Source organism: Accipiter gentilis, chromosome 17 (assembly GCF_929443795.1).
Source record: "Accipiter gentilis chromosome 17, bAccGen1.1, whole genome shotgun sequence".
NCBI lineage: Eukaryota > Metazoa > Chordata > Aves > Accipitriformes > Accipitridae > Astur > Astur gentilis.
This window is the reverse complement of record NC_064896.1, coordinates 12,717,241-12,745,062: the sequence shown is the minus strand read 5'-3', so window position 1 is coordinate 12,745,062 and position 27,822 is coordinate 12,717,241. Positions and strand designations below refer to the sequence as shown.

General features: G+C 52.2%; 2 protein-coding genes across 4 annotated transcripts in view; one reads left to right on the top strand and one right to left on the bottom strand.

Annotated features, from left to right (window-relative positions):
* Positions 1 to 11,393, bottom strand: part of TSPAN32 (tetraspanin 32) — a 34,675-nt gene extending 23,282 nt beyond the window's left edge. For 2 of the 3 annotated variants that reach the window (XM_049821115.1, XM_049821116.1), the window contains exons 1-4: positions 11,263 to 11,337; positions 9,393 to 9,980; positions 9,092 to 9,206; positions 7,660 to 7,757 (exon numbers count right to left, since the gene is read on the bottom strand). In XM_049821115.1, the coding sequence (XP_049677072.1) occupies positions 7,660 to 7,757; positions 9,092 to 9,206; positions 9,393 to 9,641 (462 nt within the window). In that variant the 5' untranslated portion in view covers positions 9,642 to 9,980; positions 11,263 to 11,337. Of the gene's footprint in view, positions 1 to 7,659; positions 7,758 to 9,091; positions 9,207 to 9,392; positions 9,981 to 11,262 lie in introns of all 3 variants that reach the window. The other variant, XM_049821117.1, reaches the window with a different exon arrangement.
* A 7,414-nt stretch (positions 11,394 to 18,807) lies between these two features.
* Positions 18,808 to 20,256, top strand: ASCL2 (achaete-scute family bHLH transcription factor 2). The gene is made up of 2 exons (XM_049820216.1): positions 18,808 to 19,385; positions 19,473 to 20,256. Exon 1 carries the CDS (start codon positions 18,847 to 18,849, stop codon positions 19,372 to 19,374), a length of 528 nt encoding a protein of 175 aa, XP_049676173.1. The 5' UTR covers positions 18,808 to 18,846; the 3' UTR covers positions 19,375 to 19,385; positions 19,473 to 20,256.
* The last annotated feature ends 7,566 nt before the right edge of the window (positions 20,257 to 27,822 follow it).

The window sequence follows — 27,822 nt, the reverse complement described above, 5'->3', positions numbered from 1 at the left end:
AGAGGAAAAATACCATCAGTTACAGCACGGGGAGAAAAATATCCATTTGAAAACACCGTTGGGACGTATTTAATACGCTCGTTTGAGCAAGTTTAGTTGAAGTTAGAGCTAAACATCACCTTCTTTTAATATCCCTCATAATGCTTAAAATACTTAAAAGAATTAGGTAGATAATAATGTGATTCTCTGTCAGGATCCCTCTAATTACACTGTGGCCATTTCAAGAGGTTGACCAAAAAAACACCAGGCTTCCTGTGGAGCAGTTAACCTATTCTGCCCAAATTCCCCGGGGCGGGGGGAGGGGGGAGAGAGAAAAACGTTGTATTTACAGTATGCTCCTCTTCTGTAGCAGGACTGTGCCCCAGAATAGCATCTTCTTACTAACGGGATTCAATCCCCTGCATTTAAAACTTGGCTATCAGTTTCAAAGAGGGGAAAACCCACACAGTCCATAAAGAAGCAAGTAACCAGGATGGAGAGCAACCTGCTCTGGAAAAGGAGCTGGACTTTACTCTGTTAGCAAGGCGGCAGCTGTACGGCCAAGCTGCCTTCCTTAAATCAGCACCATCCTAGTTAGACAAAAGGACAACAGAAATATAATCAAGGCCAGCAACTGACCCTGAAGTGTCTAAACAATAATGGCAACGACGCAGGAGGCGGCTTGACTTTTGTCTTCTTCCCTAGGCTTGCAGAGCTGGAAGTTACATGCGTTGTCTCTTTGTTTGAACAAATCTGGTACAACCCCCCCCCCCGATATAAACAGCGCTTGCCTGTTGTGACAGCTGGACCAAAGGATCTTATTCGCATTAAAAAAAAAAAAAATTAAAAAGGAAGAAAAAAGTGCCTGTAGAGCATTTGAAGGCCAAACAGGCTCATCAAATATGAATCCACAGCTTAGACTTGGAATGGCAAAAGATGATGAATAAGCACCCGTGGAAAATCATTGCACTTACAAGTTTTTCCGTGAAACTGTCCATCTTGCAATGTGAAGTTACGTAGCAGGGGAAAATTACCCAATGGACTGCAGTTTATTTTGGTTTCTAAATTTTTTTTTGTGAGTGTTTTAGTAGTATGATCTAGCTGAAATCACTTTAAAAAGATTAAAACTTTCATGAAAGTTTACCAAATTTAAGTGTAAGGAGAGGAAGAGCATTGGTACTACCAATTCTGCTTCACCAAAAAATTTTGCTTAAGAAGTATGGTTTCAAAAAAAAAAAAAAAGCTCCAAACTCCTCCATATGCAGCAAGAAAGGAAAATGTATTACTTCAAATCCTGGAAATGGACGTGAACATGCTAATAAACTGCCTTTTGCTGGTTCTTGTCCATCTGCTGCCTGCTGTGTTTCTCTGCTCACAGCGGGATGATGCCCTGCCCAGGGGCTTTGCTCTGGGAACAAGACTGCCATTGGCATTTCACCACTTTTTCAGGGCTGCCTTGTTTCAGGCTCTGCATCAGACGCTGGGGAAAACCCTGGTATAGCTCTTACGAAAACCCTTAAATTATATATGTCTAGTCTCTCCTTTTCTTTTATTTTTTTGGCAGCTGCCTGGCCATATAGATGGTGAGATCACTCGCTGCCTTGCCAGGAGCTGAAATGGGATAACAGAAGACCCTAAAGGAGATGAGAACAAAGTCCGATCAAATGCTGACTTGACAAGGGGGATACAAGTACCGAAGATGGGGAAGAGCACGCAGGGTGCGATGCCATGGACCAAAGCACAGCACAACCAAGCCTGAACCCAGCCAGGGTGGGGGGTTCAACCCCTGCAGGTACGGAATAAATTGGCAGGGGGAGGAGGTGAGGTTACACGGACCTTTCGGGTTACTCCTCGCGAGGACCAGACCCTGCATTTTGTACCTCCTCCAACAACTTCCCCCTCCAAACAAACAGCATAACAAAGTCAACGTTTTCACCAAAATCAAGCTCAAAGACGAGAAAAAGCGAGAAAATTATGGCAGATGACAAGACCAGCACCGATAACAATGTGAACGCTCTTCCACGCATCGTTCCGGTAAGGGTTTAATTGAGAGGACTCGCCATGAACCTGGAGAGTGAGAACAACAGCGTGCCAGCAGCACCACCCAGATTGCCCCCCCCACGCCCTGCCTTCCTTCCCCCACCAGCTCCAGCACTTACAACATCTCTCTGGGGCCAGATACCCCAGCAGATTAAAATCCTCCTTCTCATCTTCCCTTCCTTGGCTCCACCCCACATCTCAGTCCTTCACCTCCAGCACCAGCTCTCCCTTCATTTCTGTCTAGCTTCTCTGGGAATACCAAGGCGCGGCCCCTCGGGAAGCTCCCCCTCCATCCAGCCGGTGCAGAGCAATTACATGGCTCCGAGAACATCTTATAAATGAATTATAGGCTGCTTTTTCCCTTCCCAGCCAAAAGGTTTTTGGAAGAGCAACTTTCTAATTACATTAGAAGACATTTGGAGGAAAAAAGAAAAAGGCAACGCGTAGTTTGCATACAAAATGTGGAAGGGTCGAGGCTGGTTCACGATCTCCCAGACCCATGGAGCTCCTCAGAGCTGGCTGCCGGCTGCTGCCTGCTTCCTTTGCAGGAGGCAGCCACATCAGCCCTGCGGAGGGCTGTCACCGGCCAGACATCAATTCCTCTTTTATGAATGACCTTGTTTCCATCCTTGCTGCAAGGAACAATTTGTCTTCAAGAGACTTGGCAGAATCTGCAGAAACAGTGTCTTGTCTGTTGGCTGGTGTATATTTTAATTCACTGTTCTGATGCTTCGCCTTCGGTTAAGGGGGTCTGCTTCGGACGAGGGAGGGATCCTTTAGCTCGGACTGGGTTCGGTAGCTCTGCCAAAACCCTGTGCTCCCAGGGAAGGAACTGACCTGTCCCCTGCTCAGCTCCAGCTGCTTTTTGGTGCTGCTGTGGCCAGTGCAAGGGCCAGCTCCCCGCCAGACCTCACGGCCTGGGGCGGGGAAGGGGGGAGCTAATTTCATAGAATCATAGAATCATTTGGGTTGGAAAAGACCCTTAAGATCATCGAGTCCAACCATAGACCTAACACTGCCAAGTCCACCACTAAACCGTGTCCCTAAGCACCACCTCTACACTGTCTTTTAAATACCCCCAGGGATGGCGACTCAACTGCTTCCCTGGGCAGCCTGTTGCAGTGCTTGTTAACCCTTTTGGTAAAGAAATTTTTCCTAATATTCAATCTAAACCTCCCCTGGTGCAACTTGAGGCCGTTTCCTCTTGTCCTATGGCTTGTTACTTGGGAAAAAAGACCGACACCCACCTCGCTGCAACCTCCTTTCAGGCAGTTATAGAGAGGGATAAGGTCTCCCCTCAGCCTCCTTTTCTCTGGACTAAACCACCCCAGTTCCCTCAGTAGCTTGTTGACACTGTGCTTTCAAATTTTATATAAATGATTCTACAGACATCATTATATCATGCTTCATAAAGCAACTTAGAGGTGTTGGCATAAAAAGATAAACCTGATAAGTAACCTACTCAGTTTAAAAACAAAAAAAATCATTAAAAAACCCAACCAAAAAACCTATCATAGACTGAATTTACTGAATTTCAAACTGAGGGGAAGGTTTCGTGGTTTGGGGTTTGGGGGTTTTTTTGCTAACTTCACTGAAGAGAGGATTTTACCCATCATCTTTAAGCAGTTTCCCCCCCTCCTGTTCAAAGACTGAAATTACTTAATTTCTAAGTTGCTCTAAGGATGCAGTTCAGCTTTTATGACAGTTATACTTGTGTGATTCACAGAGAAATCACAATGCATCTGTCAGGGTGCATTCCTCCCTCCCTGACCCAGTTCGTCTAAAAGCACACAATATCTTTGCCTTTCCACATAGCAAACACGAGCCAGCGATCTCGGGCCGAAGGAGGAATCCGTCCTCGGCAACAGCTGAGCACGCCGGCTTTGCCCGTGCCTGCTCCCTGAGGAACGTCGGCGCAGGGATGACTCGCTCAGGAGTGCTGCACCATGAAGGAGAGCACGGGAGACAGATTCATTGCAAAAGCGAGATGCTGAAGTACGCTGCAGTGTTATCAAGGACCCTCTACACACTTGCCTACAATGATCCACCTGGGAACAGTAAAGCAAACAGCCTGTGCTGCGTGCTGGCCCTACTGGCACATCACTCTCGGTGAAAAACCGGGTTATATCAGGCATTCACTAAGGCTTTTTTACCACAGAAATTGTTTGGAACTGGTGCTTGGAACAGCTGCTCCATCCTGAACGCAAATTCTGCTCTACACAAGTGGTTTTTAGGCTGGAAAGTTCAGGTGTAAGAATTTCAGCGGGGATATTCTGGTTGGCATGTTGCTCCCGGCTTTTTTTTCTGTCCCCTCTCTCTGTCTGACCAGATAACAGCACACAGTGCCTTAAACTCCACTGGAGCCAGAGTCTTTCCTTTGTAAAAGCAGTACAAGCAAAAAACTGCAGTTTTCCTTCCTCCTCATCCCCTTCAATAGTGACGTGGCCTTCAGGGGCTGTGAGAACTGCAGGATGTTTACATTCAGGACTGACTGCATGACGGACCACGGATCACCAAAAAGCAGGGTTTGCCAGAACTGGAGGACAGTCAGTAAACCTGTCACTACTCTCCCTGTTTAAGAGGAGCTTTGGGGATAATAGTCCAGGATTTGTTCTGAGTTACTCTCTAGAAACCAGCTTCCTCGCAAGCGTCATTGGATGCACAGTAGCATCTGTCCGGTCTGGCGATGCTGCTAATGCAGCTACAAGACGAGCTCCTGAGATACATGTGCTTTAAGCAATTTGACCTGTTCTGGTTTCTAACCACTGTGCACCCATTATTGTAATTAGGACAGCACCAGTAAGGCCTGCAAAGACTGAGACCCCTCCTCTGTATACACACAAAGCTCCAGATAGCCAGGCAGGGTGAGCATTTATAATTTAAATAGACAAGGGAAAAAAAAAAAAAAAAGGCCAGTAGAGAAACTGAGGCACAAGAAGGAGATGAGATCCACCCAAGAGGTCAGTGACCAGGGCGATGCTCCTCTAAGCCTGTCTGCGTCCTGGCTAGCATTTCCGCAGGGCAGCTGGTTTACCAGGCAGCATTGCGGCGGATTAGCCACATTGATGCAGACAGCTCTCCGAGCGTGGCTCGGTTGCCTATACGGCCACAGATGTCAGGCACCGATACGCTGGTGTCTTCCCCGTTTGATTAAAGAGTGAATTAAATGGTCTTCTAAACAAGACACGCGCTTTGCAGGAGAGGAAAAGTCCTTTAAAATCAATAGCGGGGGAAAGTGAAAAATCCTCTCTATTAACAAGCAGAAAAAAAACTACAAGCGGGGGCGGGGGGGGGGCTGAACAACTCCTGCGAGCTACAGCCCAGCGGGGATCAGGACGTGACACGGACACGAAGCTTCAGAGCCCCCCAGGGATCAGGACGTGACACGGACACGAAGCTTCAGAGCCCCCCAGGGATCAGGACGTGACACGGACACGAAGCTTCAGAGCCCCCCAGGGATCAGGACGTGACACGGACACGAAGCTTCAGAGCCCCCCAGAGGGCTGAACCCCGCTCCCGCCCGCGCTGACTTGTTGCGGGTTGCGCTGCCCGATCTCCGGCGGTGCCCTCCCACCCCAGCCACTCTGCGGCCCTGTGACTTCTCCCCGCAGCCGTCGGGGGCTGCCTCTCCCCGCGGGCATTTCGTGCTTTGCCCCCCAGAGGCTCAGTAGGAGCCTCGGCGGGGGTGGGACCTGGCGAGCACGCAGGCAGCGGGCTGGCCCCGCCGGGGCGGGGAGCGGGGCCCGGCGGGGCGGGGAGCGGGGCCCGGCGGCCCCCTCCAGCGGCGGAGGCGCGGCCGGGCCGGGCCGGGCCGGGCCGGGCGGTGGGCGGCGAGCTGTGCCCCGCTGCCCTCGCCGGGCGCCCGCCCGGCGGGCCCCCTCCCGCTGGCGGAGGGGGCGGAAAGGGATCCCGCTCGGAGGCACCCACGGGGCACCCCGCTCGGTCCCGCGGTTGCCGCGGCCGCGGGGGAAGGCACCTCGCACCCTTCCTTCCTCCTCTTCCCGGGAGGCGGTGACGCCCCGGCTTCGCTGCAGTGGGAGCATCAGAGAGCCGAAGGGGAGAGGGCCGCCTCCCCCAGAGGCCCCAAACCGTGGATGGCTGAAGCAAAGCGGACGGGGCACGCCGGGAGCCGCAAAGGTCGGGAGCTGGTTTGGGGTTTCTGCCAGCCCGAGGTTTCCGCGGTGGCCGGGGCTTGGCTGTGCTACACCGAACCACCGGGCTGGGGGAGCCGATGGTGGCGAGAGGAAAGGACCTGCCGGGCCTCAGCCCCCGGCGAGGGCAAGGGGGAGCGGCGGGGCGGCCCTCGGAGCGGCACAGCAACGCCGGGGTTCGCTGGGCGTGTTTTTTCTTCAACTGCCCCTTCACGGCACGGCTGTAATTGTAACAGCCTGTTTCACCTAGCGGCTCGCCCCAAACCATACCGCACAGAGAGTGAGGCAACCAAATAAACATCATCAGAAGTTCAGCTGTATTTTCAGGCAGCCGTGACCATCTCCGCTAGTCTGTACATCCCCATCTGTTGTTTTAGGTGCAGTAATTGCAGGCGCACCTTAAAGTGTACTTCAGCAGAAGAGAGGGGATTTATACGTACTCTGCTAGCAGTACTCATGGGAACTGGGTCACTCGGGCCCCTCTGAGCATCGTAGAGGAAGACTGCTTATTGAGAAGGTGAAAACATTCACTCCAGTGGCTGCTTTGCACTAAGTTTTAAGGTGTCACCTTCTCATTTCTGCCATCAGTATCGTTTTCCCCAATTACATCAATCACATAGATCTCTTTAAAGCTAGTCTGCATATGACAGCAACGCACCTGTGAACAGCTTCGTGCACAGCAACCTACCTGTTGACTCCTGCCCCTCACATAGCGTGGGCAAACATGCAGTGAGCAGTGCTTTTCTGCTCACCCCTCCAGCCTGAGGCTGGACGCTGCTCCGTTCAGACTAAGCCCTGTGTGCAGGCTGTGTTTTTAAATGGAGCAGAGCTCGCAGTCCAGTTTACTAATGCTGGCACGGTCCAGGCCCAAACAGGCACTTCACTGTGGGTGATGGAGACGAGAAAGGTGGCATTTCAGCTCCTGTGCTACCCCTCTACCTTCTCCTTGGAGGCCGAAACTGAGGGCCCAGCCCGAAGCCCCCATGCCTGCTGCCATGCTTTGTACACCCCACACCACCACTGCAGTGGATGTTGGCAGCGAGGTGGGAAGGAGGGGAGGTAGCTTTGCTGCCACAAGTTAGAGGAACAACATGGGACTTGAATTCTTGCTCAAAATTGCACTGCTAACGTTTCCCCACGCAAACCACGTGTTGTCTCGGTGAGCAAAAAATACGCTGGGAATCGTCATCACTGCAATTGCTTTGGCAGATAAGCACCTCCCTCTGACCCCGCTCCGAAAGCAGTGCACACAGCACCCTGACAAAAGAAACAAAGTGCAGAAGGATGCGGTCCTTAGTTGGAGGAGATCTGCAGGGTCATGCCTTTTACAAAAATGTCCCCTTGCAACACAGTGTGGGGCAACCGGACATCCTTCCCCAGGCGTGCATGCTCCCGGGCACAAGGCGAAACGGCCCCCAGCACCACATTTTAAGGGTACCAGCCCAAGGTTACAAAAGGCCCCTCCCAGCCAGGCCCTCCCGATACGTACCACGGCGGTGAGGCACTGCGATTCCCGCACCGTGGCGGCAGAGCTCAGCAGGGCTGCAAGGATCAGCGTCATGCTGAGGCAGATCCCAAAGTAGAAAGCTGGAAGGAAGTCAGACATGGGAGCTGCGGTCAGACACCAAGACTTTAGGGCTAACGGAGGCCTGGTCTGATGCTTTCACCCACAGAAGGGCCAAAAAGTGCATTTTGGAGAGCTGGTCCAAGAGAACCAGGTAGCAGAACTCAAAATGTTTTATAATTTGTTCAATACCCCCCATCTGCCTATGCTTTGCTCATCCGGCGGGGCTGTAAACCTCCAAGCGGTTCCCACAGCTCCAGCAGAGTGAAGCACCCTAAAAGAGTGGCAGTCCACCCGACAGACCGCAAGCTGTCAATTATTTTGGCACTTAGATAAGGATCCCCCCGAACGGGGGGTGCTGATGCACAGCAGCTGTCCCACGGCGCCTATCAGCACTTTGTGCGACGCTAATCTGGTGCAACACTCGCCCTCCGGTTTCCTCCTCGCTAAGGCAGGGTCACAGCCGGTTCCCCAGGGCAGGGCTCAGGGACCACAGTGCTGCGAAGGGCTTTGCAACCCTCACTCGGGGCTAACCGTGCAAAGCGTTCACGCTTGCAAGCAAAGCAAGTGGAAGCATCGCTCTAGAGCGGTGGCTGGGAAGGGAGAGCCTGCAAGGCTGGATTGAGTGCCATTCTATATAGCCCCTGGTGTGTGTAGGAAAGGAGGAGGGCTGTACCTCAGCTTTGCACTAACGTAGTTTCTACACCTGCCTTGTTAAACTGAAATTGAGAACCAGGATCTAGAGAGGGCAAGAGCATGTTTAAGTCCAGAGTATAGCTCGGGAGAAGCAGCAGATGTGAGTGCAGCAGAGGAGAGCAGAGTATTTTAGTATCTGGGTTGTTCTCATCTCTTTGCTCTAGCCTTGTACCCGAGACTCAGTTTATACTTCTGCTTTGTGTAGGGGGAAAAAAAGTCCCCACATTTCCTCCCAAACCAGGTGTTTCCATGCCTTTCTGCCCCCAGCCTCAATTTTCTATGCTTTGCTTCAACTCCTTTAACAGTGCTTCTCCCCACACTCCCAGGGCCCTTCCAGCCCCGCTGCACTTTTAGGACCATCTGTGGCCGAGTTCCCCCCGAGCTTTCACTGCACCACAGGGGAAGGATGGGGATGTGGTGAACAGAGGGACAGGAACAAACACAGCAGCACCCGAACACCCTGGGCTCCTACAGCACCCTTTGGTGCCAGGCGTGTGGATGAGATGATACAGAAAAAAAGTGCTTGTGGGACTGTGTTAGTCCTAATGGCTCCTCCAAATGCCTCCTCCTGTGATACCTCTGCATTTCCTTCAATTGCTGTAGGGGATTTTGCAGCTCCTGGGTTCACCAAAGGTCTCACTGGGATGCGACCGTGACATACCTGCGTGGTGGATGACCCTGTAGGAGTTGCTCTCCAGGGAGATGTTGCTGATGAGGGTGAAACGGAGCCCGTAGTGGGTGACTGTGCTCAGCGTGGCAATGGACAACCCCAGCAGCTGGAAAAGAAAGTTTTTAGAAAGGGATTTACAACACAGCAGCTCCTGCTGAGCGCACACGAAGCTTTGAGGCATATTTGGATACTCCGGAGCCCCACGCAGATGCAGACAGACTGATCATTCGAAGACTGCTGCGTGTACCCCATAGTGCACATAAAAGGACAAACCCCAGACACTTAAACGTACCAAAGCTCTTTTTCTCTCTTGCATGAGTGCTATGACATTGCACAGCCCACAGTCTCTTGGCCAGTGTCCGTGGATGAAAATCCCACCATGTGAAGAAAACCCAGAGGATCGATGCTCTTGCAGCACACCCGTGCAGTCCCACCCCGCTCTGCAGAGTATGCACGTGCAGTTACGAGGGCTGCCGGCTTCAGTAGTGGTTTTGGGCAGGGATGATGTTCTCTGCTTTGCTCTTTGGAATTCTAGTCCCATTGCCTGCTATTGGCTATATTTCCTGTTGTAGAGTGCAAAGAGCTGAATCTTGTATTACTGTAAGTGACCCGTGCTGGTTTCTGTCTCTGCAACATGCTGCTAGGCCATCTGTGTTTCTGTACCATCCCTGAGAGCCCTGGTATGCCTAAGGGATGGGGTGACGACCAGCACATTACCCTCCGTGTTGCCCAGAGCAAGTCCAGGTGATGGAAAGGGAACATTTCTGATGGCACATGGCTCTAGGGCAGGGCTCCTAGCAGCACGACTGGTGGCAAAGCTGGGACAGAGGCACCAACAGCGGGACAGTTAAAAAACAGTTCCAACTCTAGCGTAACGTACCTGGAAGATACAAGATGTGAGGCCACTCCTAGCTCCTAAGATAATGTTTCATCATTTTGTGCGTTTACAATATGGAAACACAAGGGAGCTATCCCTGTGTCAAATGTGACGGTCTGGTGTCAACAAAATCCCAACTGTATGACACTTTCTATTTGCTTTTGCTGGAGACTTAGTTTCAGAGACTAAATACATCCAAACTGTAGCATTTTCTCCTTATAAATAACCTAACTTGTGGCACCTACTGATCCTTCGTGCCCTGCATTACTGCATATCTCAACCCACACCCAGCAAAATGCTAAGTGCAACACTGGTTAGCTCAGATTTCTGAGAAACACCAGTCTAAAATCCTCCCAACAGCAGTAACGTGAATCTAGCCATCCCCAGTGGCTGTGCCTTAACATCTCCTCTGAACATGTTTGGTACCAATCCTCCTTTGATTTCCACGAAATAACATAGTTTGTTATTTGGAAGAGAAAACAACGTATAGCCACTACGGGCAATGGTCTTGAAATGTGAAATTTATAGTTTGTCCAAATTTCAGCATGTGGCCCAAAATAAGATATTACCTTTAATTACACTCTTTCCAAGCCACCAACCCTCTTTGAACTAAATAGAGATTTATTTATTTTTTTAAGCTTGCAAGTTTTGATGAAGTGAAAAGGCAACAAGCACATGTAACTAGAAAAAATCCAGGAGAAGCATTCCCCAGTTTCCACCATTTCCCATCAGCTCTAACAGCAGATGTCAAGAAGCTCCCCTTGAATTTGCTTCAAAAGCTGATAAAAAGGATCCCTAGAATTGCTTTCGCTTTGTGGTGCAGATCCACAGGTCTCTCGCACGTACTTCCCTTGAAGCCTTGCGGTTTCATATCCTCACTGATCCCACCTGCGGCCGACCACCCTCTCATCAACAAGCGTGACTGCAGCAGGTCCATCCTCCCTCTTTTGCTCCAAGGAGACAGGAGCAAATATCTTTTTGCTGAAAACCACCCATTCTGCTGGCAGCAACTTTTCCTTTCTCCTTCAAGGCAGCTGCTGGGTTGTGAAAGAGCTGCAGCGGCATGACAGCCCAGAGAAACCAGAAGTCTATCAGCGGAGCGAGGGTGATGTTTGCAGCCAGCGATAACCACCCAGGGCGCAACGATAACTCAGGCAGTTGGCTTTGCTTGCCCTCCGCCCGTGAAAAACAGAACGTGGGAAAACCCGACCCTCTCCGCGTGGGGACGGGAAAGGCAAGGGTTCACCTCAGTTCTGCAGAGATCCCCCCAAACCTGCCTGCTCACCATGACACAGAGGCTGGTCACCAGCAGCTGGCACTTGGTGGTCCTTATCCCGCACCTCAGTCCCATGGCTGCTTGTCCCCAGAGAGAGCTGGCGGTTGGTCCCTCCAGCTCTTGATAAAGCCTGGGTTTCCACCAAAGGGAGGCATGGCCACAGCAGGGCCTCTCGGGAAGTGTAGTCCCCACCACGTGCTGATGCACCTCCTCCTGCCTGATTATTAAATCCCATTTAGAGCAGCCGCCTTCTGCCTGCGCTCTCGGTGGGCTGCCATCAGCTCCGACACGCAGCCAGCTGGGAAAGGAGGAAAGGCGTACAGAAAAACAGCCTTCCATGGAGTTCAGAGCAAAGGTCCTTAAAAAAACTTTTGAAACTGCTCAAGATACAGTATCAAAATACCCTGGTTTTTGCTTTCACTGGGACGCAGTTTTGCTTAATGAACATTGTCACTAGCTTTTTTCTTTTTTTTTTTTAAATCTGCATAAATAGTGCCTTGGGAAAAAGTTTAGGAAAATGTTATTTAGAAAAAAATAACCTGCTGTTTAAAGAAGACATCAAAACCCCCAAACAGGTCTGCATAAGAGTCTTCCCTCCCCATTTAAAAACCACCACATGGCAATAACCTTTGGCTGAGACTCTATTAAAACTTCTATTTGCAGACGAGGCGAAAAAAAAAATCCTTTTGGTAGTACCTTTTTCAGGAAGATGGCTATACATAAATATAACTCCCTGCTCAGGAGACCCTGACTGTCCATGGACATTTTGACTCTGTCCCTTCCCCTCTGAAGACCCATGGACTCACGGCTACAGAAGACTCAGGTGACTTTTGGTCTTCAAAACCAGCTGCCTGCTGGATGCATATTCCCCGAAAGTAAATTGCAAAGAAGCTTCAAGAACAATCTGGCCAAAGGGAGACTGAATGACTGGGGGCCCTAAGTTTCGGAGCTAGACTGGTAGAAAAGAGCTGAAACAGAATAATGGAAAATAGTCACACACCCCTCAGGTGGCAAAGAAAGCGGGAGAAAAGGTAAAACCATCCCGCATCAGTAACTGTAGCTACAGGAAAATGACAAAGCAGGAGGAGGGGAGTGAAAAAAGGAAGGAAGATGTATTTTGTAGAGCAAAGAGAAGCAAGAGAAAGTGAGTTGCACAAAGGCAGGGAAAAGCACGTCATGATCTTCTGAGTACTTTGCTAGCTTTCTTGTAAGCTTTCTTGCAAAACATCTTGGTTGCAACTTCCAGAGACACCAATGAGAGCAGCCACAGCCATTTTTGAAAACAGGTGTCCCCCATGGCTTGTGGGTTCCTGCCCTGGTGTGGCTCCCTGATGCCCAGTGGAGACACTGGTGTACCTGTGTGCACACAGAGACCTTCCTACTCCAGCCACCAGCTGGAAACCACCTGAGAAAGACCGACAGATGGACAGCAGGGAAGGAGAGTGGTGGTGAGAGGATTACAGAGAGAGGGCAACAGGCTGGGGAGGCACCTGATGGATGCCCAGCCACAAATGTCCAGGAGCAGGAACCAGACACCGTCCACAGCAGTGCATCCCTGGGGACCGGAGTACAGCTGCAAGGTGACCATGTCCTCATGGTGCCCACCACGGGCCGGGTGGGAAAAGTGCCTTATAAAACACTGTGGTGGAGTTAGGACCGCGTCCAAACGCAGAGCTGGTAACACCCATCATTTCTTCTGCTGCTACGGGACAGACGGTTGTGTTGTCGCCTGCGTTTTCAAGGGGATTGACCACCAAAGGGGCACGGGTATAAAGGCAGCGGGGTCGGTCCACAGGTGGACTTACAGGTTCAATCTGGAAGGGTTGCAAGAAGGTACGAAGCACAGCTCTGGGTGTAAAACCAGCTACAGAAGCCCGACCAAGAGCAACGGTGAGTTAGAAGCGAGGGTGCAGCCGTGGTGCACACCATGAGCACAGCTGGAGCCTGGCTCACAGCAAAGGCACATGAGAACAACCGGGCTGCCCGTCTTCTAGGGAAAACCCCTAGACCCCACTTTCCTTCCGCAGCCCTAAAGGCACGCTACCGGAGACCTGTGCGAAGCCAGATCTCACACTAGAGGTCCCCACAGGCCAGCAGAAACCCTTCCCGAAGGCCTGGGGGATTCAAGTGGGCTTTCTGAAGGGGATAGATGGGCAGTTCCCGTCCCAGTTCCCCAAAGGTCTCCTCTGTCCATGCAGGAGCCTCGCACCTCATTGCAGGACCACCTGAGAGGTCAAAAAATCATCATCTACACCCCTTGGAGGTGTTCCTAGCCTCTCCATAAAAGATGCTCTACCTCCTTGTCTCCAGCCATAAAAACAGGCACCTTCACTACTTCAGCAAGCTCTCAAAGCAGGTCTGTAACTTTAAACACCTGGGTTTAAACAGATGTTTCCTCTGGTTTGGTTGCAAAAGCCTGTGCCTGGGTGGTTTGCCCATGTCCTCCGATGCTTCAGGTGCTTTCTCCCACCTCCAGCGCTCGGCACTCTGCCTTTGTGCCTGCTCCCTCGATTACCCGCTCCAGCGCTGCGCTGGATTTGGGGGTGGAGGCATTTTCTGCTGTTTCTCTTTCCTCCGTCTTACACTTTATCCCATATAGGTATGGCTGGAAAGATTTCTCTTTGGGGCAGAACACGTGTGAATTTCTAACAGCAAAAAATAATAAAGAGCAAAAGAAGTTACTGCCTCCTCCCCCAAAGAAAGTCACTTGGCACATACAAGGGCACTACTGAAGTGAGCACAGGGGAGCATGCGTGCTCATCTTAACTGTGGCCATCAAAAGGCGGTCTTCATAACACTTTGCTTTTTCCGGGATTAAATTCCCTTTGGGTGCCGTATCATTGACGTACGCCTGCCTCAGCAGCTCGTTGCCCAGGGAGCCCTGGTGAGAAGCAGGGTGTCCCCCCAGCCCCATCCCAGCGGGAAGAGAGGCAGGGCTGGAGGTACGGTGGGGAACTGTCCTTGCAGCCGGAGCGTGGGCTGGATGGCAGCATGGCTCTTCTGGCAAGACTCGGCCTCCTGCCCGCCCTGCCGGGTTTTGTCAGTTGGTCCCCTTTGCAAGAGCACAACTTATTGCTCCCAAACTGGTGCAAAACCCACGGCTGACCACAGCTCTTGCCTGCGGCTTCCTGCCTTATCTCTGGTTATCAGTGGGAGCGCAGAAAGAGGGTAGTGAGGCTAAAAATACCCCGGGGAGCCCAGATGCCCTCTTCCTCTAGCCTTGCGGCAGCTTGCAGCCTTCTGTAAGGCTGTGAAAATACATACCGGCATCCCCAGCTGCACGGGTGTCGGAAGGACATGCCGCCTCGTCCAGAAGGAAAGGATTGATTTAAAAAAGGGAACAAAGCCAGGTCATATTTTTTGCAGAGCTAAAAACCTCCAACCCTCTTCCGAGCTGGAGGGAAACACTGCCCACACTGTCAGATGGACGTCCTAAAAGAGCTGGGGGATTTGATGTGTTAATGCTGCATGGGTTGAACTTGGAAGACTAAATATAAATGGAGGAGAAGAGGCTGAACTCGTGCTAGTGCTTTCTCACTGTCCACTTTTCTGGGTCCTTGCTGCCTCTTGGGAGCCGCCTCCTTTGCCGGCCCACACCACCGCTAGGGAAAACACCTCTCTCCCCTCCGGGGTAGAAAAGAGCTCCAAACGTGGCAGATTTTACAAGTGTCACTGGCTCGGCCCATTCAGTCCCTCAGCTACTACCCGTAACACGGCTATATTCACCCTAGAGCTCGCTCGTAAATAAAACATGCCCCTATCAAACCGTACTGAAGCTGTATGAATGACGGGGAGCCAGGGAGACCTCAGAGCCCGTGTCTGCCTTCCCGGGCGCATCACAAGGATGCATTGTAAAGGCTGCTTAGCATTCATATAGCACATACACACAATCAAAGCTAAAAATCAACTTTTAAACCCAGGGCTGTCTCTTTTCAAGAAGGGAAGGAGAGGAGAAAAGGGGGAGGTGCTGGGCTTTGCCAAGCTTCAGATGCACCATACAACTCCACTGTGAATGGAAATAAGGCTGGCCGGAGGCTGCCTTGGAAGAAACAAAACCGGAGAGAAATCACAAAATCTCCAAAGGACTTTTTTATTTATTATTATTATTTCCAAAGTGTGTCTCAGAAATCCTCCAGTGATTCCCAGGCATTTTGAAATTAATTATAGGTGAGCAAAAAAAATGTCAGAAGAGTTATTAAAAAAAAGCTCATCAAGCCCAGGAAAGATTACATTCGAAAAGAGCATAGGCTGAAGACAGGGAGTTCCCTTCAAAGAATAAACTCAAATAAATTTCTTTCCCTCCCTAGGAAGTGAAACACCTGTGCTTATAGCTCTAAAGCACACACCCCTACTTACGCTAAACTCTTTTTTTCTTTTCCACGTGGTATCTAGTTGCAAACCATAACTGCCCAGGAGCCGGCTATGCAAGCGACAGACCTGAAGACACAATTCTGGCCCTGCTCCCTCCAGTCCTGCTCCTAGCAAAACCAGCGCGAGCAGAGCCCAGCCCTGGCAAACGGGGATTCACCTGCTCACCAAGGACGGGGCTGCTCGACTGCCCATCGCCGCCATCGATTCCCGGCATTTGCCCTCTCGAGCCTTATTGCAACGGGACCTCTGTTGCTTTCCACGGAGGGCCACAAAGTTGTGGCAAAAAAAGTTGAAAAGCTCCTATCAGCTGCCTGTAACGCACGGGTCATGGCAGCGTTTTGCTGTCACCTTTGGCAGACGCAAGAAATAACAGGCAGCAGCAGGGCTCAGAGGCCTTTCGCTGCAGAGTGCCCCTCTCTCCGAGCAGAGTCCGCGCACCTTGCACCACGCCGGCTGAAGCCACGCAGGCCCGCAAGGCGTCCACGCCAACCGTGTGTTGTAGCGCTTTTGCCTTGACCTGTGCCAGGAGAGGAGAATTTCTTCTCCCCACCGTCTGGGGACGGGTAGCACATCGCTGGATGCTCTCTCTCCCCAGATTACGATCAGGAAGTTGATTGTGAACACAGACAGTGTTTAATGATGTCTTGTTCTGCTGGATCTTACACAGTCATTAACTTTATAAAGAGATTTCAAATACGATTACATTGCTCAGAGTACGAGATGTTCCTACCTTCCTTCAGACTATCGGGAAACCAGCTGTATCGTTAAGAAAGCTTAAGCAGTTGCTTTGTGCTGTGCCCAGGCACAGACCCGACAGCCACATCTGGCTGGAAACGCGTGTCGCGATCAGCAGCCCCGAAGCCAATTTGGTTTTCCCTTGAGACTGGATTTACTGGTGTTTGAACTCTGCGTTATTAATGAAAAAAAATTCCCTGTAGTTATTTTTGTACGATAAAAATCCAGTTATTAGTCTTGAGCGTGGCTCTTCGATACAGAAGGTTTTCTGTTGAAAAGCTTCAAAGACAGCAGCTTCCTCTTTCCTGTGAGAAAGGCTTGCATCAGAAGTTAAAGACGGGGTAATAAAAGAACCTCGATATTACTCCATTGCAGTAATGCCCTTTCTGCCTGAGCCGCTACTGCGAATGGGCGCAAGGGAAGGCCCCGCGCCGGCCAAGACAGCTTTGCAGATGCTGAAGACAAGCGCCGGCATTACACGGCTTGGGCTGAGCAAGCGATCCTGTGCCTGCTCGCGCACACCACCACGGTTATTATACAAGCAAGCAGCTCTCCCGCGCTTCCCGGGAACCCACCCGGGAAAACGCTCCCGCCTGAGCCGCGAGCTGCTGCTCCGCTCGGGCCGAACCCTTCAGAGGAGCCGCGCGGCCGCTCACTGTCGTTCCCCCAGGTCTACGGCACGGCCGAGACCCTCTCGAAAGCCGCTGGATTTGGGTGCTAAGCCTCACGCGTGCTCCAGCGGGATTACCAGAAATGCGAAGCGCTCGCAGGCTCCTTCCTGTCGCTTCCAGGAATTTCAGCCCAGCTGCCGCGACGCTGCAGCGGGGCTCGCTCCTTCAACCCGCTGCCGTTGCGACCGACCCTCGGGAAAAATACTTCTCCTCCAACGTGGCGGAGTCTTGCTGCTCCCTAAGTGCCCCACGCAGGTGGAAGAACGCCCCCGCCGTATTGCACGTCGAAATCATCGACGGCTCCTTGGATTACTCTTTTTGGCTTAGAGACAGCCCAGGAGCAGCACCGGAGCGGTTCGGGGTAACCAGGGGGGTGCAGATCCCCACCTCGGTACCCAAACGGTGCTGCAGAGCCTCGCTGGCACCTCTCTGTGCGGTGTGGGCTCTGCGGCGGGCACGCGCGCGGCCCCGCCACCGAGCTGCTGCCAGAGACGCTGCCTTCCAGCATCTTCCTGAGAAGGGGTTACGTTCCCCCCAAAAAACGAACCCCTCTCTCTGAACTGCCTCAAGCGTCAAGCACCCCCTCCGCCCACCCCGTTTAGTTAGCAAAACACCCTGCAAGTTATCTCCCACCGCAAGCTCCCAGGACACCCAGAAGCAGCTCCTTTGCCCTTCCCATTAAATTCGGGTATCCGAAGGGCCTTACCCTGCCGCTCTTTGCCCGGAGCTGGAAGCAGGGCTTGTCCCGTGGACAGCCACGCGGGACCGCTTGCCGCGGCAAAGGGAAGCCGAGGCGCGAAGCCCCGAGCCGCAAAAGCTTTGCTTTTTTCTTCTCCTCCCCGCGCCTTTAGCCTTGAAATTCTCATTTAAGCCCGAAAAGTCGGCCTGCGCAGCGCGGCCTTTGTAAGATGACTCACGCGACTGCTATAAATTTTTACGATTTTTTTTTTTTTTCTGTACATGTAACGAAGCAGACTCCCGGTGCATCCCTTCGCTTTGCAAAACAAACACCGACCGGCAGCCAGGTGCCCGCACCGCCCCGACCCCGGTGCTCGGCGGCAGGGCTGCTCCCACCGGGAAACCTCCCGTGGACCGGGGAGGGGGGGGGACGCAGCCGCCCCCTCGCCGCTGTCACCCACCAGGTGCCCGGTTTTGGGGGGCGGGGGGGGGGGGGCGGAATGGCACATAAGACGGGACGGGGCCCAGGGCCGGCGCCGGGAGCCCCGGCTGCTTGTGAGTGCCGGTGTGCTGGGGCGGGGCGAGAGGGGAGCCCCTCCCCCCCGTAATAATAAAAACTAAGATAAAATATTAAAAATAGAAAAATCGAAGCGGGGATTAAAGGAAAGAAGTTGCAGAAATGAGGGGGGGGGGGGAAGCGCCACCCCCCCGTTCCCGCGGGCGGGGCGGCCGCTGGGGTGGGGGTGGGGGTGGGGGCGGGGGGGGGTTTTGCCGGGGCCGGCGGCGCCACGCGCCGGGCGCGCGCGGGGGAGGGCGGGCTGGGGGGGGGCGCGGCGGCGGCGGGCGCGCGTGGCGCGGCGTGCGCGGCGCGTGCGGCCGGCGGGGGCTCGCGAGCGGCGGCGGCGGCGGCGCGTTGATAAGGGCCGTCCGGCGGCGGCGCCCGCCGCAGAGGCGCGGAGCGGCGGCGGGAGAGGAAACACCCCCCCGCTGCCCACCCCCCTGTTCCTCCCCCCGCCTTTGCATTCAGGGTTTCTTAAAGTTTTCTTTTCTTTTTTTTTTTTTTTTTATTTTTTTATTTAAAAATTTTTTTTTTTTTTTTTGCGCGCTTTCCGCCAGCCGCCGCCGTGGCCGCCCGGCGATGAACGGCGGGGCCCTGCCGCCGCTGCCCCCCGCCGCCCCCCGCGGCCGCCGGCGGCCCGCCTCCCCCGAACTGCTGCGCTGCAAGCGCCGCCTGGCCTTCGCCGCCCCGCTGCCGGGTCCCGGCGCGGCGGCGGCGGCCGCCGTGGCCCGCCGGAACGAGCGGGAGCGCAACCGCGTCCGGCTGGTCAACCTGGGCTTCGCCGCCCTCCGCCAGCACGTCCCCCACGGCGCCGCCAGCAAGAAGATGAGCAAGGTGGAGACCCTCCGCTCCGCCGTCGAGTACATCCGCGCCCTGCAGCGGCTCCTCGACGAGCACGACGCCGCCGCCGCCTTCCCCGACGCCCGCGGGCGGGCGGCCGTCGGGGAAGGCGGCGGCGGCGGCGGCGGCTATTCCTCCGCTTCGCCCTCCTTCGCCTCCTCCGTGCCCGGCTCGCCGTGCTCCTCCGAGGAGAGCGGCTACGACGCGGCGCTCAGCCCCGAGGAGCGGGAGCTGCTGGACTTCACCAGCTGGCTCGGGAGCTACTGACCCGGCGGGAGGTGAGGGGGCAACCGGCGGGGAGGCGGCCGGCGCCCGGGGGGAGCGGGCCGCGTACCCACCGGGGCTCTTTGCCAATCTCTCCGCAGCCGCGCTCGGCCCGCAGATACCTCGGCGCTCCTCGCCCGCCGCAGCAGCCAGCATCGCCCCCCCCGCCCCGCCCCGCCAAAGCGCGCACACGACCACCCCCCGCCCCGGCGGGACCCCGCCGGCTGCTTTTCTCGCCGGGTTCACCCGCCGTCTTCGGGCTGTGCGGAGCGCAATGGTGTAAACGACCGACGGGGCTCCGCGGCCGGCTCCGGGGCAGCGGCTCCATCGGCCCGCCGGGGAGGAGGCCCCAGGGAGCCCGCATCCCCCGCCACCGGCCGCTTTCTGGTGTTGCTTTGGAGGGGTGGGGGGAAAAAAAAGAGACGAAACCCACTTGATGCTTCCTTGTTTCTGGAGGGGGAGGGGAATTTTTTATCACGTCAGATTCTATTTTATATGTCACTTGAACTGCCTGTGGGAACACTGGTGTATGAAGACTTATTTTTGTATGAAAAACCTTAGAGAAAAGGGGTGAGGAGATGGTTCTATTTTTAGCAAGTCCTATTCCCTTGTTCTTGAACACTGCCAGCTAGAATGTTTCAGGAGCATACACGGTTTAGATATGAAAAGGTGGGGGTTTTTTTCTCTCCAAACACTTTAGTAAAAGACTGTAAAGTTATTTTGTGTCTTAACGTGGTGTCCAAGTTTGCCTGGTGTGAAGGTCCACTTCTCTGAAAACTGAAGTTTTTTTTTAAAAAAAAAATGTATTGAAGGCATTTTTGTATGCACTTGCTAGGATTTCTTAAGTTGTACATATGCAGTTTTTAAAAGAGTATCATATTTTATGTAAATTGACTTTATAAATAAAAATCTATTTATAAATGGCTTCAGGGCTCCAAGATGCATCTCTTTGCCAGAAATGCCCAAAGTAACTTCTGCCTGAGGAGGGTGGGAGAGGGGCATAATGAGTGATACTGCAGAGCGGCAGTTCTCCTGGACCCAGCTTTCACATGCAGAAGGGAATAAGGAACAGCACAGCATAACCTCCAGGCTTGCTTTTCTTCCCCATTCAAGTTTCATGAAGTCAGCACTCGGTACAAGTACTGCTGAGATGATGCAGGAGGAGGTGCAGATGCGTATAGGAGATGAGGCAGGTTCCGTGCTGGTAACTCCTTTTCTGGACGTGCAGAAGGTGCTGCAGGCTGTGCTGCCCTTGCCTACGGTGATGGGAGAGTCATGGGAAGGTAAGGAGGGAGTGGGTATCTGAAGGTTGGTTGTCCTGGCAGCTACTCTCAGGAATTCAGTTGGGATGCCTTTATTCAGGGGAGCAGCATCTCTGAGAAGAGTCTTGTCGTGCAACCACACATAACCAACAGTGTCCAGCTCTGACCTACTCGTAACTTCAGGTGCACGTACATTTAGCTAAAGGCAGTATGCAAACATGAATTGCTCCTTAGAATCCATCATCAGAGACTCCTAAGCTCTGTCCATTGCTTTGGGCTCATGCTGAAGACCTGCTTCAGTGGAGGTGAGCCAGAGGTAAGACAGAAACAAAACAGTGATGATGGCATGAAAAACTCCAGCAGAGGCTGTTACTGCCCTTAAATAGCTCTAGTGAATGTTACTACTAGAGTAGAGCAAAATGCGCTGGCCTATAGAACAGGCTGAGTGAACACAAAACAGAAAGGGTTATTACAATTGACCTACTTTACAGGGACTGTGCGTATAATCTCTGCTGCATTAGTACTGCGAAGGTAGAAGTTTTCAGGTGTACGATCATTCAGCAGTCCCAAATTTAATAATTGCAGTGGGTGCTCAGTAATCAAGATCTATAAGAGATCACATGCATGATTCCACTTGAAGAGATAAAAAAAAACCAAACCCAAAAAACAAACCCATGGGAAAATTGCAGGCTCTAACAGCAAGTAGCATTTAGGAGCCTGCAAGGAAAAGCAATAGTTCTGGTGCTTCAAGTTCATTCCCCAATCAAAGTTGCTCTAATAAACAGTCCTTTTGAAAGGCCCTGGGAATTCAAGCACTTGGTAAATTGCTTGCAAAGGTTTTGCCCTGTATGGCTCTTCAACAGCCCCACAGGTAGAAGTGAGAGCTGTGAGCTGACCTCGGTGTTAAGTGATCTGCTGCAGTTGGTAGCAGCAGGATAGGGCTGAGGGGGTGGGAGGGTGACACGCTACTTTTCCCCAGTTGGGGTTTAGGGGCTTCATCCTCACAGATTACCTCCAAAAACTCAGTCAGGCGTAAACCCATGCAGATTCCCACATACTTATTCTCAGCCTAAACCAGCAGCATGCCATGTTTTCGAAGCAATTTAGAAATCAAGACTGCTGCATTTATCCGCAGCACTATCCCATTATGGCAGAATGCATTTGTTTAGAGAGTGTTACTACTGCTTGGCAGGGTGTTTGTTTTCCTTCCTTAGGAGCACTGATCATTTTCATATTTCCAAAAGCAATATTTGGCTCTCAGTCAGGTAACTCCCAGCATCATTACTAGGTTCATCAGATCACCCAAGACAGAGTTGCAGCAACATTAAAGCAGCATCAGCTGTAACTGTAGTGAAGTCAGCTGTGAACAGTTTTCACTTAAGCAATATTAATATTAGGGGGGGGGGGGGGGGGGGAGGGAAGAGCTTAGTCAATTTCACAAATTACCTTAATGCTGTCAGCCAGTGTTTCAGTAGAAAAGGGGGAAGTCGGGAACATGCAATTTACTTTGAAAAAAACCCTCAAGGTGGTTATGAGCCTTCCAAACACTTGAGGGGAAAGAGGGTGCAGGGAGAAGGATATATGCCTGTTTTAGAAACACAGGATGGACAGAGGGACTTCTTTCTTCAAGCATGGTGACCTCAAGTCACTAGCAAATTCTCAGACAGAATCATAGAATGGTTTGGGTTGGAAGGGACCTTGAAGATCATCTCCAACCCCCCTGCCATGGGCAGGGACACCTTCCACTAGACCAGGTTGCTCAAAGCCCCATCCAACCTGGCCTTGAACACTTCCAGGGATGGGGCATCCACCCCTGCCCTGGGCAACCTGTTCCAGTGCCTCACCACCCTCACAGTAAAGAACTTCTTTCCTAATATCTAATCTACATCTACCCTCTTTCAGTTTAAAACCATTACCCCTCATCCTATCACTACACTCCTTGATAAAGAGTCCCTCCTCATCTTTCCTGTAGGGAAAGGTACTGGAAGGCTTCTATAAGGTCTCCCCAGAGCCTTCTCTTCTCCAGGCTGAACAACCCCAACTCTCTCAGCCTGTCCTCATAGGAGAGGTGCTCCAGCCCCCTGATCATCTTCCTGGCCCTCCTCTGGACCCACCCCAACAGGTTCATGTCCTTCTTATGTTGGGGGCCCCAGAGCTGAAGGCAGTACTGCAGGTGGGGTCTCACGAGAGCAGAGTAGAGGAAGAGAATCACCTCCCTCAACCTGCTGGCCACACTTGTTTTGAGGTGGCCCAGAATGCTATTGGCTTTCTGGGCTGCAAGCAGACATTGCCGGCTCATATTTCAGTTTTTCATCCACCAGGAGCCCCAAGTCCTTCTCCACAGGGCTGCTCTCAACCCACTAATCACCCAGCCTGTGTTTGTGCTTGGGATTGCCCTGACCCACGTGCAGGACCTTGCACTTGGCCTTGTTGAACTTCATGAGGTTCACACAGGCCCATGTCTCAAGCCTGTCAAGGTCCCTCTGGATGGCATCCCTTCCCTCCAGCATGTTGACCGCAAGCACACAGCTTGGTCTCATTGACAAACTTGCTGAGGGTGCAATCAGTCCCACTGTCCATGTCACTGACAAAGATATTGAATAATTCTGGTCCCAATACTGACCCCTGAGGAACACCACTCGTCACTGGTCTCCACTTGGACATCAAGCTGTTGACTGCAACTCTTTGAGTGTGACCATCCAGCCAATTCCTTGTCCACCAAGTGGTCCATCCATCAAATCCATGTCTCTTCAATTTAGAGACAAGGATGTTGTGTGGGACAGTATCAAACACTTTACACAAGTCCAGGTAGATGATATCGCTTGCTCTTCCTTTATCCACCAACACTGTAACCCTACCATAGAAGGCCACCAAATTTGTTAGGCACAGTTTGCCCTTAGTGAAGCCATGTTGGCTGTCACCAATCACCTCCTTATTTTCCATGTGCCTTAGCATAGATTCCAGAAGGATCCACTCCATGATCTTCCTGGGCACAGAGGTGAGACTGACTGGCCTGTAGTTCCCCAGGTCTTCCTTTTTTCCCTTTTTAAAAGCGGGGGCTATGTTTCCCCTTTTCCAGTCAGTAGGAACTTCCCCAGACTGCCACAACTTCTCAAATATGGATGGTGGCTTAGACACTTCATCTGCTAGTTCCCTCAGGACCCATAGATGCATCTTCTCAGGTCCCATGGACTTGTGCACCTTCAGGCTCCTTCGATGGTCTCAAACCTGATCTTCTCCTACAGCGGGTGGTTCTCCATTGTCCCAGTCCCTGCCTTTGCCATCTGTGATTTGGGCACTGTGGCCGGAGCACTTGCCAGTGAAAACTGAGGCAAAAAAGTTGGAGAAGGCTGAGGTACTCAACATGTCCCAGGTAACCAGGTCTCCCATTCCCTTCCGGACTGGGCCCACATTTTCCCTAGTTTTCCTTTTATCACCGATGTACTTATAGAAGCTTTTCTTGTTGCCCTTGACATCCCTGGCCAGATTTAATTCTATCAGGGCTTTGGATTTTCTGACCTTGTCCCTGGCTGCTCAGACAATTTCTTTGTGTTCCTCCAAGGCTACCTGTCCTTGCTTCCACCCTCTGTAGGCTTCCTTTTCGTGTTTGGGTTTGTCCAGGAGCTCCTTGTTCATCCACACAGGCCTCCTGGTGTTTTTGTCTGACTTCCTCTTTGTTGGGATGCATTGTTCCTGAGCTTGGAGGAGGTGACCCTTGAATATTATCCAGCTTTCTTGGGCCCCTCTTCCTTCCAGGGCTGTATCCCATGGTACTCTACCAAGCAGATCCCCAAAGAGGCCAAAGTCTGCTTTCCTGAAGTCCAGGGTACCAAGCTTGCTGTGTGCTCTCCTTGCTGCCCTAAGGATCTTGAACGCCACCATTTCATGGTCACTGCAGCCAAGGCTGCCCTTGAGCTTCACATTCCCCACCAGCCCCTCTTTGCTGGTGAGAACAAGGTCCAGCATAACACCTCTCCTCACTGGCTCCTCCATCACTTGAAGGAAGTTGTCATCAACGCATTCCAGGAACCTTCTGGATTGCTCGTGCCCTGCTGTCTTGTCCCTCCAACAGGTATCAGGGTGGTTGAAGTCCCCCATGCAGACCAGGGTTTGTGAACGTGAGGCTGCTCTTATCTACCTATAGAGGGCCTCACCCACTTGGTCTTCCTGGTCAGTCAGCCTGTAGCAGTCCCCCACTATAATGTCACCTGTCCCTGCCCTCCCTTTAGTCGTGACCCATAAGCTCTCCGTTGGCTCCTCATCCATCCCCAGGCAGAGCTCCATGCACTCCAGCTGGTCATCGACATAGAGGCTGACACCCCCTCCTCATCTCCCCTGCCTGTCCTTCCTAACGAGCCTGTATCCTTCCATTCCAACACTTCAGTCAGAGGAGCCATCCCACCACGTCTCCATGATGCCAATAAGATAAAAGCCCTGCAGGCGTGCGCACGCCTCTAACTTCTCTTGTTTATTCCCCATGCTACTTGCATTTGCATAGAGGCATTTAAGTTGGGCCCCTGATGAAGCCGACTTACTGGCTGGAGTGGCTGGAATTCCTCTGTGCTGCTCTTCAGGTGCTCTCCTGCTGACCTGTGATCCCCCTCCAGGCTCTGGGCATCTATTGCTGCCACTGGCATCAAACTGGTGGGAGTGGGATGGATTGAGGTTCCCTGCCCCAGCAACTTTAGTTTAAAGCCCCCTTCACCAGTTTGGCAAGCCCATGACTGAAGATGCTGCAGAAAGATGACAGGTGGACCCCACCAGCCTCCAGTAGATCAAGCTGACTAAAGAGGCTACACCAGAAAGAAGGGTATTGAATCATTCTGCCCTTCTAAGAAAGCATTAGGGAGGATGCAAGGTAGGTTCTTCGGCAGTTACCAAGACAGCAGGTACCTTCAGCCAGCCTGGCTCATTCCTGTTCTCTTCAGTAGCCACCCAAAGACTCCTTGGACAAAGTTGAGAAGATTCCTGACTCTAAAAGCTCACACCTAGACCTCTCTGCTCCATTTATGCAAAACAGTGCCAGAGCAAAGACTTGGAGATGAAAGCCCTCTGACCATGAGAGTCCCCTGTAAGCAGCAAGATCTGCCTTCTCAGCCAGGTGCTTCCCCTGCCTGGAGGGGCCACCTCGACTTCCAGTGAGTGTCTGGGTTAGCTGCCATCAACCAAGGGCTGCCATGGGGGTTTCCAGGAAGCCTGGGTGCCTGCCTAAACTGCTACCTGAAACACTTGTGGCAGGGATGGGGAATGTCTCATGAGCACATCATTTATCTTTGTATGTACAGCTAGAAATTCAGTACCTAAAATGGAAACTCCAGCTCCCCAGGAAGACAGAAACCCAGCCCTAAGGTACAGTGCCGCAGGAGAGTCAGATTTAGGCAAAAGAAATATACTGAGGAATTCTGAGAATTAAGAAAAGAAAAAAAAAAAAAAAAGAGAAGAGGCAGCAGCAAGCCAAGGGCCCCAGGAGGCACAGACTTGTCAATGTATAGCTACAAAACACACTTCTATAAGACTTTCATACCTACATCGACCAACAGGTTCCCGTTTTCCTGAGCAGCATTTCACAGGTCACAGACATGTCTAATGAAGCAGAAACATATTGCAGAATGGTGTCAGGATTAGCTGCTCCCCTCCCCCCCCAGGCTGAAAGAACCCTTCAATTTTCAACCACAGTCCCTTCTTTTGGCATTTTGAGTTGCTCAGGCTGAAGCTTTTCTTGTTACACAAAGCACATAAAGCCCAGCACATGGTAAAAATTGTTCCTTGCAATGAACCATGCATTATTACACCGTAGTGTTTAAGTGATGCTGTCACCCCTCATGGGCAACCTCAGGTTCAGCTCCATGACTACAGTCCTTCCAAATCTCTTCACAGGCCATTAAAAAAGTAATTTTGTAGGAGAGGGCTACGCAGCCTGCTTGAAGCCTTGCACACCACGAGAAGCACTAGGAAGGAGGCACAAGGGTGCCCTGCAGCATCTCCAGGGCAGGATGGCATTGCTGGTCCTTCTTGCAGGGCAAGCGGCTGCAGCAGAGCCCCAGCACCGCAGGGGTCTCCAGGAGAGCACTGCCTTGGAGCACATGAAGAGATAGGAGTCCAAGGGAAGAAGGCTTTCTCCTGTTCCTACCACCATATGATATCACCAGCAAGTATCAGCTTTACCACAGATCCTCCTGCAGAGAACAGCCAACAGTTGGTTTCAATTTAAGCAACTCACTTTTACATTAACACCTCATAAAGATCTTGTTACAGACCAAGCGCGGCAGGCAGCGAGGCGAGCTTCTGCATATCAGCTTGCTTCTGCCTTCCCTCCTGTCTGTGGGGAGCAGCCGCCAGGAAAATACTTGTCTTGCCAGCCTTTGGTCTGCGTACCAAGGCTTTTCGCCTGCCACGGTTTGTGGGCAGACGGCTGTGTGCTAAGACTAGTCCCGAGGTCATTTCACTCTTTTCATGCAGGTCACAGAATAGGCGGCTAACAGTAACAATTTTCAGTCATTTCTTATCTGGATTGGTCGTGGGCCAAGAGCCTGGGAGTGTGCGTACTTAAGAAGGCAAGGCAGCCCCTTGCACAGTCAACGGCAGGCAGAGCTGCCCTGGCTTTGCCCAGTTTGGGCATCGGCCAGCAAGGGTTCAGTTTTCTTCCCAGAAACTACCATCAACAAAGCATTAGCCGAAGGTATACCTGGGAGTAACAATATTAAAGCAGCACCAGCTGTAATCACAAGTTAACATTGCACCCTTAAGAGGCTATCAGGCAGTATAACAAATTACTTAAAATCCTGGGGACACTGTGAACCCCCAGCTCCTTTTAAGCTCTGTGCACCCCTTGGCGCACAGGAACAGAGGAGCTCTGCCAGGTGCTTTCAGAACATCCCTTGGGACCTCAGCCCAGGTCTCCTCAAGCTGGTCCCTGTGGCTTGCTCTCTGGAGAAGTGAGTGGATGCTCCTGGAGCTGAGTCTGAGGACATGGAGGTTTTACACTTTGAGCTCAGTCTTTTTATTATATCCAGATAAGTTCTTCCATCCATTATTTTCCCATAATAAAGATCTACTGAGGAAGAGGCTAAAGCTAGTACAAGAAGAGGGGAAGTGGCATAGCTAAGGCACTACCCAGTAAGAGGGGCTGCTTTGCACCTCTGCTGTCACCACCGCCAAGAGGGTAAAATTGAAGGGGACTATCAGCATC